The sequence below is a fragment of the Corvus moneduloides genome, chromosome 2 (genome assembly GCF_009650955.1).
Source record: "Corvus moneduloides isolate bCorMon1 chromosome 2, bCorMon1.pri, whole genome shotgun sequence".
In the NCBI taxonomy this organism is placed as follows: Eukaryota; Metazoa; Chordata; class Aves; order Passeriformes; family Corvidae; genus Corvus; species Corvus moneduloides.
Window position 1 is genome coordinate 14,046,238 of NC_045477.1, and position 14,719 is coordinate 14,060,956.

At 35.2% G+C, this 14,719-nt stretch overlaps 1 protein-coding gene across 2 annotated transcripts in view; it reads left to right on the plus strand.

The window, feature by feature from the left end:
* The window catches only part of NCAM2 (neural cell adhesion molecule 2), a 282,099-nt gene that overhangs the window by 205,030 nt on the left and 62,350 nt on the right, over positions 1–14,719 (plus strand). For both annotated transcript variants that reach the window (XM_032097436.1, XM_032097444.1), the window contains exon 12: positions 5,531–5,704. In XM_032097436.1, the coding sequence (XP_031953327.1) occupies positions 5,531–5,704 (174 nt within the window). The remainder of the gene's footprint in view (positions 1–5,530; positions 5,705–14,719) is intronic.

Consider the following 14,719-nt stretch of genomic DNA (forward strand, 5'->3'; position numbering starts at 1 on the left):
TATAGATCTAATATTTTTTTAGGCTTTTTTTTCTATTCTACGGACATACAAGCACAAGCTATTCCATAGAGATTTTTGACTCCAAAAGTCTAGTCCCCAGCTTCATCTCTTTCCTTGCCAATGTCCTGGTGCTACTTAAGTTCAGCATTTAGACACAGTTATTTTCAGTCAATATATATGCCAAATGTACAGAGAGAGGAAAAGCTGGAGAACAGCAGTAGGAGCATACCGACAGGAGATAGGAGACAAGCTATCTGGAAGATCAGTCTCTGAGCCCACTACGCACTCTCACAGCATCACTTCCTTTTCTCTGTTTATCCCAGGACTGCTAAAGTCTGAGAGGGAGTTATTTTCTTCCATAAAGCTATCCAAAAAACAGCTTGAAAAGAAAATCCCCAGTGATAAAAAGTGGTCATTTATTGAACAAGTTTGGTCGTAATTGTAGGAGCTTTACACATCAGTGGAGACAAATACGTACTCATAATTCTGTGTGTACTTCTCTATCAGCTGTGATACTGTTTTTGGAACCAAACTAATTCTGCTTAACTTGGGCCATTACATCACAAAGTTCATTTGTGCAAACCAGCATTATGTGCTGAGTACAAAATACATGAAGTGCAATTTTACACCTATTGTTTGGGGATACTTTTAGATTTTGATTCTTTAACATCATACATGAATGTAGTCACATATTGAACAGAGAAATAGATACTGTGTAAAGAAAATGAAGTTGACTAAATGTTTGACACTCTTTGGGTCTTTTTATGTCTTTAATTTAAAGGCTGAACTGGTGATGAATTATCTCTTGTTTTGACAGCAGTATAATGACAAAAAAAGATAGCAGTGGAACTTCTAAGGGAGTAATCTGGAATCTTTGCTATCACTAAGTGATCTTTAAATCATAGAAAGTAAATCCCTTCCTTTTTCTACTACTTAGTCCTTCAACTTATATCTGTGATAGTATATGAATTAGTGATCACTGCCAGTAGCTAAACTCCTCTAAGATTCATTATGCTCGTTGGTTTTAGAAGGAAAAAGACCAAGATCCACAGCTCTATCCTTCCAGGCAGACTTCAGAGTACATAACATTGCAAATTATTCTTCACTCCTGCTAAACATTGATCCAAAAGCCTTGCAATTCTAATATGAAAATCATGGCAATGCTCCAAGTAATTGCGGCTGACAGGAGACAGCTCAAATGCGGGAATGTTTAGCTGGATCAGGACCAGAAGGCTGTATACCTTGCACGAACAAATTCATACTCATTAGAGAACTACTGAATTAGATTCAGTTCATTATGCTGTTATTGATCTTCTTTGGGGAAAAAAGTTACAGATTTGCCTAGTAGGTATTTATTATATCCTGATGGCATTGCTAGTATTTGGTTTTGGTTTTCACCAGGAATGTGCCTCCTGCTACATTTTCTTCAGGTGATTCACTCTCTTCCTTAGAAGTGATATAGTTCAACTTCGAAAACTGCATGAAACTCACCTGCACGTGTGGGTGGTTTGGAATGTGAGATGCATATTTAAAATAGTATTGTGGATGTATTTTACACTTCAGTGAGTTCTAAACATATTGCATTGTGCTAGTTACGCAAAATATAATACTGGGTTTTCAAAGGAGCTTAATTTCATGCTTATTATCAACTGGAATCATATCTTCCTCTGGCAGAAATGATACTTGAATCTGCAGTAGCGAACATAAGGTTCTTCCTGAAGGATTTCATCTTCCGTTTGCCATGTTGTCATGGTTGGATGCTGGTTAGGCGCCAAGCCCCAAGAAATCTATTTATTTACTTGCCTCTACTATAGTTAAGCAGAGAAGGGGAAATTAAAACTTCATTTTCATAAGGTGAAATAAGGATTATTGAGGAAAACACAAAAACTTCAAGGCAAAGCAGGTCCACATTTGAACAGTTACAGTATAAAGAAGATTTATTACTAACAGAATTAAAAGTAATTAAAGTGCAATCTCAGAACACTTTTCTCTTCCAGTACATCCTTTTTTCTACCAAGCTGCACAAGGGAAACAAACATGGGAGTTTGGTCAGTGTTTCCTTTCCTGTCTTTATGTTTAAGGAAAGAGTTTCTTCTGCTGTGCTGTGGGATTCTTCACAAAACAACAGCCCGGTGCTCCAGTGAAAAAAATCTCTACCACGGGTCTAGCAGTCTTCACACGACTGCTAGCATGGGCCATAATGGTTCATGGGGTTTTAGTCTTTTAAGAATAAGCTATTCCAGCCTGGAAGCAAAGGCTGTCTTCTTCAATCTCTAAAAGCCTCTCACAGCATTTATGCGACCTGGCGTGGGCACTTTTTCTTTGCAGGCTGCGCATGGATCTTTGCATCCCCCCATGCACTTCAATGAATTATAGAGAAACAGTCTGTAGCATTGCAGTCCTCACCATTGCACGCAAGGTCATGCTCCGGCGCTAGGAGCGAATGCTCTCCTTCCCTTCCTTCACTGACCTTGGCGCTGCCATGTTGGCTTCGTCTCACATAATCTCACTTTTCCTTTCTCTATGGCCTGGAAGAAAACTGGTGCCTGTTAAGTTGTGGCTAAGAAGTTATCTTGTCTCCTGTCTGGGCTCTGTGCCAGGAAAAACTCGGCATGTTTCTCATTGCCAGCTGCGTGGTGTCTTCCTCGGTTCGGCGCCACTCGTGCCGCCTGTGGGGAGGCCCCGCCGGCCCCGCCAGCTCCACGCGGAGCTGCGGCGGCCTCCGATCTGTCTCTGCTGCGCGGTCCCGGCTCAGTTGGGGGTTTTCCGGCCGCATGGCTGCTCCTGGCTCCAGGGTGGCTTTCCTGGCCGCTCCTACCCCACCACCACGCCGGCGGGGAGCTCGGGCCCGCTCCAGGACAGGGCCCGGGGCAGGGGGGAGCCCCTCTCTCGCCACCCCTCGGCGGGAGGCGGGAAAAAAAGGAACTTCTCGAGCTTGCTCTTGCTTTAAATACGTAAATCGCAGAGGCGATACCAGCTTTTGCAATGGTTTAGCAACTGGTCCATAGAACTAAGTTTAAACTGCCACACGTGCTTATTATAGTTAATCATACACAGGCATTAACACACAAGAAGAAGAGGTCTCCTGAAGATTTGGAAAGTCAAGAACAGAGTGGATATATAAATAACACATTTTTGTTTCATACCACTGACCAAATGTTTTGATGCAGACAGAAGCCCTGGTGATTTGCCTTATTAAAGTATCATCCAAAAAAACTACCATAAAAATAGCATGAATGATATTAGATATTCATTCATCCCCTAAATGTTTTCGTTTGTTATGAACACTTTTAACAAGAGAAAAATAATTTTTAGACGTTTAGAAGCTATTTTTAATACTGTAGGTATCCACAGCAGCTTTTAGCTTGCAATTAAATCCGAAGAGCATTCATCTTTACTACTGAATATTGATAATCATCTTCCCAAGTTATGGTATCCTCATGACTCATAAAGTGCCATTCTGCTTTGGTGTGGCTGTCCTGGATTGCTTTGCTAGGATTCTTACTCCGTATTTTTCCCATTCCTCTCAGAACTGCTATTTAAGCTCTGGAGAGAAGGCATCTGTACACAGAATGGTGCTTATGTACTTAATGACTATATTGAGGAAAAAAAAAGTATTTCTCTCAGCTGTAAAGAGAATCTGAAGGAAAGGGATCGGTCACAAGTTGGTTCTAAACCTCCTCCTCTTGATTTTGGGGTGAATGCTGACTTAACACACAACTCATATAATTCATTCTTCTTCTACGTGGTCACAGAAAAAAAGTCTGTAAGTTTTTTGAACATAATTTCTTTCTTCTAAAAACCCCCAACTCTTTGATCAATTTAGAAACAGATCCAAAACCCAGGTCTGTGTTCTCATGTATTCATAGCAGATTGGTTACATTTGGTCATGTTCTATCTGATCACAAATCTCCAATCCCTTTCTAAGAAAAGTGAAAATTTCTTGCAAAATCGTCACCCTGATGAGTGTTTCCTGGAATAAAAAAGGGTTTGAATCCCTCTAGCTAAGACTTGAATTCTACTAAAATCTATAATGTCATGGATTCACATAGTTGTGTCTTTAAGTAAAAGATATTATAATTTTTCATCCATGTAAATAAATCTATGCTGGTTTTAACCAATGAACACCAAGTATTGGAGGTTTCAGGACGCCTAGAATCAGAAATGCCAGCTGTAGGAGCTATGATACTCACATAAAGACATTCAAGTCTGACAACTGACAGAGATGTTTTTCTCAAAAAAACTTAAGTTTTGGATAATTAAAAGGTTGTACAAATTAGCCCCTTTAGGCCAGATTTGGCACTGTCCTTTTCCTGAGAATTTGTGGCGGAATATATCGTTAAATATGTTCCTTAATATTTTATAGATATAGATTATTCTCATTTTCATTCAAGTACCAATGCTGGGTGAAGCGCAGATTGATTTCTTTTTATTCACAACTGTCTGACAGTCTTCAAATACAGACAATATTTTATGTAAATGGTTCATTACCCACTCACCAAATTACAGACTTTGGCTCAAATTCTGACATGTCCTTACGAAAATATCCTTTATAACATGGAGACAAAAGCAATGTCAAATCTGGAAGCAGGTATGCAAATCATTTTCAGATGGATCAGAAAAGAAATTTCTAATGGTGTTTCAAAACTCTGGTATTCTGTCCATGGAATTAGAATTCTTCCTAGCATTTTCAATATAATTTTTTATGATTATAACTCCTTAAAATGTAGGACAATTAGAAAAGCTAGTCTTTTGACTTCTATGTGTTTGATTATAAATTGTAAAAATAAGTAATATTTCTATTTTTAAAGGTGTACTGACCCCAATATTATTTTTTGCTTTTGTTTCATATGTAGCATTTCAACACCTACAAACACCTGCTCTATTTTCATAGATCTTTCCTACTTTGAAAGATATACTCTTGCTTTTGATTTCAGAGAAAATGTTTCTTTCAACCTATTTTGTGAATTACTTCTTAAACTGAGAATTTAATATTCCATTAATATATCTTTTTTGTAGCTTGAAATCCAGTCTTCCAACAAAAGAAAAAGAGATTCATGTTTTCAGCTGTGTTTCAGAATTCCATAAAATGGCCAAATTATTTATAAGGTTCTTTGTTATAATCTCATTTCAAAGAATTTAGAGTCTGAACGATCTATGTAGCTGTAACTGTTTCTTTTGTTAAATTTGATTTAAAGTTTGTTATTTTCTTTTACATTGTTATACAGTCAACAAACTGATCTTTTACATTTGACCATCATGAAATTAGCTACTAAAAATATCATATTATAAAAGAAAGGCAAAAATGGAAAATATTTTTGCAGTAATTTAACATACAAGAAAATGAATGTGGTTTTCTTACAGCTCTATAGTAGAAAGCTTGTTTGTCTAACACAAATATTATTGCACGATATTCAATATTATTTTTTACTCACTTGAAGACTCTAAGGAAACTTTTGTGGGTAGATTACCAGCTGCTTAGATCTATCTCATTGCTGCTGATTTTTAAACTGTATTTGTACTTTTTCAGATGTGCCATCAAATCCTTATGGAGTACGAGTTTTAGAGCTGTCACAAACCACTGCCAAGGTTTCGTTCAATAAGCCAGATTCACATGGAGGTGTGCCCATTCACCACTACCAAGTGGATGTGAAAGAGGTAGCCTCGGAAACCTGGAAAATAGTTCGCTCCCATGGAGTTCAAAGTAAGTATACAAAAAATAAATGGAAGTATTTTAACTGAGAAGAATGTCCAAGGAAAAGACTGTAAGTATATCTTAATTGTTTCTTTGTCTTAGTGCAGTAGCTGTATCTTTATATTAGTGCAGACCTCTCTACACCAGTTAGAAATATTCCTGCAACTTTGTAAAAGTCAACTGTTACTTTTTAGTTTTAAAAACATTTACAATTGTTGTCACTTTTTCATGTCCCACTAAAAGCCAGCTTTTGAAGCTATACATTTCAAAGAGAGTAGAAATGAGATTGCGTTTGAAAATGTGCATTATGTATGCAGCAAAATTAATAATTTTAAGTAAGCTGTTGTGTAATATTTAATCCTGGGCATTAATTACTGATTTTGAGCTACTTAGTAAATTTTCTACATACCTGTTAATACTCATGATACCTGTTTCAAAAGCATATCTGTGATGTTTGTTCAACAAGCATTAAATGCCCTCTAAGAGGGTACTTACTTGCGTGTCTCTTGGCAGGAAAGAACATAAGCCTCCCCAAACAGGCAAGAGTTCTTTACACCCTGATGAGTTGGGGAGTTTATACAGAGTAATGTTAACCCTTGTATCCAAATTTACATTTTGGTATTCTTAGTGCAAATTAAAGCAGCCCCAACAGTCTTCTGATTAATACTTCAGGAGGTGAATGCTTTTGCAGCTATCAGCAGTGACGGGAGACAAAAATATAGCAAATCTAAAGTGTGTTATCTCTTTCCATCTCACATCCTATATTCATATAAAAATTCTGCACTAACTTGAACATGTTCAAAATTACAGAATTATTTCAGAGAAACATATGGTGAACATGTAGTTAACATGTATTCAAAAAACAGGTTTATAATTCTTCATCTTTTGTTTTTCTTAGCCAAACACAGTAACTGTGTGTATAAATGTAATAATGCAAATCATAGTAACATTCATTTTATTCCAATATAGGTTGAATTTCTTTCAATACTAGAAGTTCTAAAGAAGACATTGAGTTTCCTCTATTTGCAGGACAGGCACATTAATGGCTATTGGTGTACTTCTTCCTTTCTTTTCATGCAATGTTGCAGATCAAGTCTGAGACTTTTATTCTCATACTACTTCCTTCAATGAATTTGCAATAATTTTTTCTGATATGAACTATATCAAATAGTAGAACCTGAAATGACCAGCCTGTGTAGTAGGGTGCAAGGTACTCAAATGAGTAAAAACCCAGTGAGTACAATCAGTCAATCTCACAGATGCTTAGTTTCATTGTAAAGCCAGAACAAAAAAAAGTCCTCAGTGTTAACTTCGCAAAACAACATATTCACCTTACTCCCCATAAAACTTTCTTTCCTATTATTTCTGTTGATGTGAATTTTATTAAAATGTTAATTGATTACAGTAGGAAAGATGTGTAATTTGACAGACCCTTGTTACTAAAGTTGACTGGAGCTTCCTTCTTCAAAAATTCACACTTTCCTTTTGAAACATTCTTTCAGCATTGAGTGTTTTTAAGTTGTTGCTCATTTTGGAGATTTCTGTATAACGTGAATTTATCTTGGAATCATTTTGGTCCAAGACTTGTTTGAATTCTATGGTAATCTATTCTAAAATTGATGTAGAGTGACGAGTACAGATACCTGCACTCCTTATGCAGATGTTACCACCATGAAGCAGATTGTGAGTATTTAGGATCTCTGCTGCTATTCCTACTAATATTAAATATTTCTTTGGCAGAAAGCTGTATTACTTCCTGCATACTGTCATATTATTTTCCCACATCCTCCTTTGTACAGTTTACTCTCCTTTTTCACATGGAAGATTTCAGGGAGTGTAGCATCTTGAAAACATGCGTTTTCCTCTTCATTTCATTGTCTCCTAACTGTATGTTGAAAGGTTTTGTTAAGAAAACAAAATAGGTCACATTTATGATTTTGGACATATTAAAGATACCTTTCAATAGCATATATTATCAAAAATTACTCCAAGTGATGACAAAAACTAGTAAATATGAAAACAACCTAAAAAGCCATCGTGGTCTACAGAGAGTCATGTAGTAAATACATAAATATTGAAAGGACAGTGGGCAATATTAAAAATTAATACTACATTCATAATTAATTCATGATGTTTTCTGAAATCTCTACTGATATACCCCTGTACAGAAACATTGAGACTGTATATCCTATATTTCTCTGAATTTCTCTCTGAACTATTTTAGAAATCAAAAACTACTTCAGATTGTCAAATATTTACTAAACAGAAGACATCTTGTTTTCGTAAATCTTATTGAAGCTATTGAAGGGAAATCAAAAGTGACCTTTATGATAAAAAGCATTTGTCATAAGTCCTTTCAGGTATTCTATTCTAAGTTGAAAACTTGTTCTGTTTGTGAAGTACTATAGGCTCAAACCAGAAAACCCGAACATGTTACTGAAACACAGACATAACAATGCAGAACAGAAAAAGCTTTTGCAAGTGGAGATGTCAAAAAACAAAATTAGTGTTGTTTTTTTATAAAGGAAATACTGCTAAATGTGATTGGAATCTTTCTGGAATATTCAGCCTTTGCATGTTTCCTGAACATTCAGAAGGTTTTAGCATTTTCTTCTAAAACATGTTTAAACTTCTCTCCATTTATATTTTATCTTACTTACAGTGTCATGTTAAGATAACCTTGAGATAGCCTCTCCAAAATCCCTATTTTCACTGCCTGAAGGATTTTTTAAAGAAGCTTTTATTAGTGTGAAGGCTTTTTTTTTTCTTTCAGCTTTTTGTGACACTTTAGGATATTTTAAAGTCTATTAAATTATAATAACAAATAAATATTTTTGAGACAGTTTCTGATTGTGCTTTAGTAACAAAGAACCACTTTCCTACCATGCCTCAACATCATCTCAGCTAAGTGAGGAGGCTGTTTAGAATGCAGTCAGTTTCCTGTGTTACGATTTGTAGTTGGATCATCATAATTTCCACACTCAGTCAATGTTCCTTAATGGAAACAAAACCACTTTTTCCATCTGTTCACATTTTAGGGACAGTTTATGGCTAAGATTCAGATATAAATGCTGTTTACACGGGGACCGATAACTGCTTGCACATCTCAAGTGGTGGTGCATACATAATGCATGGGTCATGATTTTTTTCCCAGCAGTAAGTGATAAAATATTCTGAAATTTTACAGGGCAGTTATTTATCCGTCTGATTCTACTCAGGAGTGGTAAAACTGCAGACCTTTCTTCCCACAATGTACAAAATGTGCAAATTCCAAAAACATCTTTCAAGGGAGAGATAGAACAACTACATGCAGAAGAAAGTTGTTCCTGGAAGACTCTTAGAATTCCAATACAGAGATTTTCAGAGATAAACTGAATATTCTGCTCTCTCTCTACTGTGACCTAAAGGAATAGCATTGTTGTCTTCACACAGTAACGAAGAACAGCCATAAACTGATAAAATTAATGAAAAATGCTTTTTTACATGAAAGAAACATCACAGAAATGTGGCTACAGAAGCAAGTTTATAAATAAAGCATTAATAAATGATTAATAAGTGTTTCAAAAACTTGCTGAGAATCCTAATGCTAGCAAGTCATTAATTTTCGTCTGGTTATGATCCAATACCTATGTATAAAACCTTTTACAAGTAAGATTATAATTGTTTTATTTATATGAAAACCACAATAGATGCTTATCAAAGTTGTTAGGTATTCTTCTGTAATCAATCATCCCGTAAATACAAATAAGTTTAATCAGGACAATTAAGCAGTATGAAGTGGATTCTATGCAAATCCAGTCTGCAATTCTCTTCATTTGACATTTTCTTCAAATAATGGTCTAAAGGTGACTTTTGTCTCAAACTTTACTAGTTTGAGCTGTTTTCAGGTAAGGAGAAAATTCTAGTCTTGGAGCTGTAACCAGGAATATCTGTTTCCCTATTCTCTCCCCTTTGTCTTTTATAATGAAGGAGATTTCGTTGGAAAGTCTGTGCTGATTGCAGCTATTGAAGGAGAGCACAGAAAGTGAAGCAATCATTCTGATACACCAATTTCAGTTTATTAAGGGATTTAAAATCATAATCAACACTCTCGTAGTTCACCAAGAGATCAGGGAGGAAATGGCAGCAAGATTTTTCTGCACTTGTTAGGTGCTCCTCTGAATATGAAAGTTGTTTTGTTGCAGGCTACCAGCAAATCCAACTTCACAGTGGGGTTCTCTGTGGACCAGTCCCAAGGGGAGGTGGGTGTGCAGGGAACAGTCCCCTCAGGGCCCAGACATTTATGATTCTGTCAAAAGTGAAAAGAAACCCACTAATCTTGAAGTAACAGAAATGCAGATAATATTGGCAAGATTAATTCTCCAAGGAGAGTTTGCATCCTTTCGCCCAGACAGCTGGTAAATCCCTGAGTGTGGGAAGGTGCCCATCCGCCATCGGCAAGTGGATAACTGTGGGTGAAAAGTATTTGCCAGGCTTTCTTCTGTAGGCACAAAAAAACCAGTGACAAGGTGTAAGACACCTATGCTGGAAGAATTACCTTACCACAATCCTCTGTGCAATTATATGTTTAAAGAAAGGACATTAACTGATCTGCTTCTGTGTCATCAACAAACATTTCATAAGAAAAAGCCTGGTTTTGGTTTTTTTCCCTTTCAAGCAATATTGACTTTTTCAAGGAAGAAAAAAGACAGAGTCTCTGAAATTCAGTTCTTCACATTCAATCCTTCAGAAAACACCACTGGTATAACTCTAATAGAGAAGCCATCAAGGTTTTGTTTTATCTTAATAGCATTATAGGCTTAGTAATTCTGGTTTACAGGCAGCAAATAATGCATTTGTAAAGAATTAGCTTTTACACAAATCTATACCACTGTGGAAGTGTGCTTGAAACCTGAAAAATGTGTGCTCTCTGAAAACATTTGAATGTCTTCAACAGGAATCCAAAACACTTCATTTCCTTTGTTCTTCAGTTTACAGGTAGACAGATACATGTCATTGGATCTTGTTTTTTCAGAGCATTAAATATTTATGTGAGGGAAATACCAAGAAAAATCAGTCTCTGCATTTCTAGTGCTATTCAATTTGTTGGTGATAGAACAACATGAGGAATACAATGAACACAGTCCCATATTCAGATTACTGTGGAAATTCACCTATGGGATATATGGATGGCTGGCACTCTAATCTTAGAGAAGAGAGATACACATTTGGGGATTTATGTAGCCAATACACACACACACACACATACACACCACCTTTGCTTCCTCTAAACTACTTGAGTTTGAAAATTCTCAGATTTTAGATCAATTTTTTTTCCTATTTTAACTGTTGGGTTTTGTGATTCTTTAGGCAAACATTTATAAATTAATGCATTTTTAATTCTGAAAATTCAATTCTCAATACATTTGGAAGATTTCTTAAAGCAAGTCTTCTCATTTATTGAGTTGAGAGACATTTGAGAAATGTTCTAGGTTTCCTGAGTCGCTAGGGAAGGTGCTAATGTATTAATGCCTAGATAATTTAGAATTTCTTATCGCAGTAACAGTGTGTAGCATGAAATGACTGGATCCTAGAACCCAGAATAGTCTCCTGTCGTTTATTTTTCTGAAAAACAAAAACCCAAACAACAACAGAAAAACCCCCAAACGAAATCAACCAATCTGAAAACCCCACAAACTCAAAGTCTCTGGACTTTATTGGTATCTCTAGGTCTTGGCGTTTTTTCAGGAGATAATTCTGTTGAGTTTCATCTCTTTTAGTGAAATTATCCCTGGAATTATAATTTAGCTCTTGTAGGATACTAACATAAAATAATTTCTACAAGACAAATTATATAATCTAAAGTTGTACATACATTTCCAAAATGTAGGGTAGAAAAAAAAGGTATAGAAAACCAATGTGTTATACAAGATGCTTTTTTGAATCTATTTATGTGTTTGGAATTTCAATGATCAAGAATGTTTTCTCTTTTTGATATTAGAGATTATTTTTAGAATGGCAGAAAACAGAAGTTTTACAAATAATGTGCCAAGTAGAATATTATTCAATAATAAAAGTGTTACTTGTAAATATATTTCATGCAGTGATATCAAAAATATACCAAAGATAATTTTTCTACATATGTTTATATTCCTTTACTGAATATTTTATTAAAGGAGACAATAATTTTAAAGCCTTGTGATAGCATAAACAGACTATGTGCAAGAAGAAGTGAAATACAAAATTTTTCACAATTTTCCATTATAATGCAAAATGAAAGGATGAAAAATGTTTCTCTCTAAGAAACATTCAAATCTTTCTTCTTTCTAAAAGGAAAAAAAACCAAAACCCTTGTCAGGTGGACAACAAGTTGAATTATATTACTTTCCTGAAAAATAAAAAAAGCATAAGGAAAAATTCTGAGCTTTTACAGCATCTTAATTATACAAATTGAAGAACAATAAATGTAATATTTCAGTTTCAGCGAATAAGGAGTTATCCAGTTTCAAGCACTAATGTAAGTATTTGCTTTCGATATAACTTTAGCTTTTTTCTCTCTGTATTTTAACAACTTATAGCTCAAATCTGAAATAAGTAATTCTTTCTAATTTCACATTCAAATCTCAGCAGGTTCTGTTTATTTCCTTTTTCATCTAAGTACGCTGAGTTTCATGTACTTCATGAAATTCTAGAAAAATTTAGCTTCCTAAATTCCTAAAGGTTCCAAAAGGAACCTTGTCATTATCAGCTCCAACTTCCCCGGGTTGCAGCAGGGCCAAATTCAAAGTTTTGCTAGGGCTTTGTCCTGAGTTCTGAATGTCTCTATGGATGGAAATTCCATATTTAGCAGGTTTTTTGTGAAATAAGGGATTTTTTTTAAACCACGTCCTGTCTCTACTATTTTATTCACATGCTTTTAGCTGTGTTTTAAGTCACATTATAGAAGATAAAGGGTTTTCTGTTACCCAAGATATGTTCTTAAACTGCTGTGCTGTGTGTTCTGCCTGGTACTGCTGCTCCTTTTACTGCACAAAATTGAATTAAAGTTAGAGGAAGTTATGTACATGCCAGTGTTGATGAGGTAATCAAAACTAAGTTTTCTACCTCTGTGTTGTGCTATTTAGTTTTGAATTGGCTACACAGATGAGAAGGTATATATGATGTAGGCAACTCTTACTATAAAAGTTTGTAGTAAAAACAAAATATAAACCAGTACATTTAAAATAAGGTCATTCCATTTTCTCTTTTTATTTTATATATATATATATATATAAATAACATTCCAACCCCTGAAATGGTGGGGTGCATTTTGGTTTGTTTTTTATTTTTTTGGAGCAGGGGGTTGGGGTTTTTGTGGGTTTTGTTGTTGTTGTTGTCTGTGCAGTTCAGTTTTTGGGTAAAACTACTAAACTTCATTTTCTGTCCTCAAGCAAGACATTTTGATTGACATCGTATGAACAGACATTCTTTCAGAAGACTTCAAAATTTTATTGAATCATAGAATTATGAACTTGTTTGGGTTGGAAGGGACCTTAAAGTTCATTCTCATTCCAAACCCCTGCCATGGGCAGGGACACCTTCCACTAGACCAGATTGCTCAGAAATCCATCCAGCCTGTCCTTGAACACTTCCAAGGATGGGGCGTCCACAGATTCTCTAGCAAATTTGTGCCAGCGACTCACCACCCTCACAGGGAAGAATTTCTGCATAGATTTCCCTTGAGATTTCAGAAACGCCATTATGGAAAAAGATATTCTTTCTTACTATAAAAAAAAACCAAAGCAATTACTGTCTCTTATTATTGAAATTTAGAGGAAATCTAATAGATAGATTAGTTAGAATTCTCATTAATTACCTCTTAGGTTGTAGGTTTTGTATTTACTGCTTCTTTTATACTGAAGCATGAAAGTATGTACCCCACTGATTACTAAAACAGTTTCCCAGTGTAACAATACTTCACCATTAAACCAGGAAGACTTTCAAATAGATTCCTGAGAGATACGAATCCCATATAATTCATTAATTTTCTTAATGAGTTTACTGATATACAGAATATATCTGTATAATTTGTAAATCAAACAGAAATGACTTGCAAATCGTTTGGTAGGCTAAGTCAGGGCTCAAAATTGCTTTAAGAATTGAAAATATTCAAGGCAGAATTCATTTATTTCTACTGCAAGCTGCAGAAGCAGAAGGAAAAATGCATTCATGAGCCTCTCCCAGAGGGAAAATGCATCTTGGGATGTTTAATTCCTTGGCAGATCTGTCAGATATGACTCTCTAAGACATGAATTGTGATCACCTTCAATTCAGTGATAACAGTTACTATTCCTGAGGAGTGGTTATGCCTTTCTGGAATACTATGTATGTACTCCACAAATTTAGAAGTACCTGAAGTCTCAGAGGTTTTTGTGTCTCTTAAATGATGGCAAAAGCCATTCAGAAAACAATTCTGTGTCGTGAATTGAGGTTTAGAATCTGGTTCTTCAATTATCAGAATTTTTGGCAGTTTAAGGAAAGCAGAATCATGGATGAAAAATTCCTATAAAACTAGACCCCAAAAATAGGTTGTTGCTTTATATCCAACTTTTTATTATGTGATATTTATTGTCACATTGTCAAATTGACTAAAATTAGTGGTTTCATTCAAGAAATTGTCCATTTTTGGTAGGCAATAATTGGTAATATTGTAAAAAAATTTGTGGATCGTTCCTCTTATCACTTAGTATACTGACAATACTATTGCTAAGCCTAGACTCATTTTCTTTCAGAAGAAACTGAGTATTTAGCTTGATTCAAAAATAGTTTTCTCAACTTAAAACCAGCTTTGAAATTACAAGAATGCAGGGATTGTATATATATATATATATTCACACACACATATATAATTAAGCTATAGTGTTGTAAGACCTGATACAAATAATATAAATAAAAAGTGCTTAATTTCTAAAAAATCTAAGATCTTGGGATAAAATGTCATGATGCAGTTTGCCAATAAAATTTTCTATGACAAGTTGTCAGTAAAAAAATAGTGAAGGAATGGAT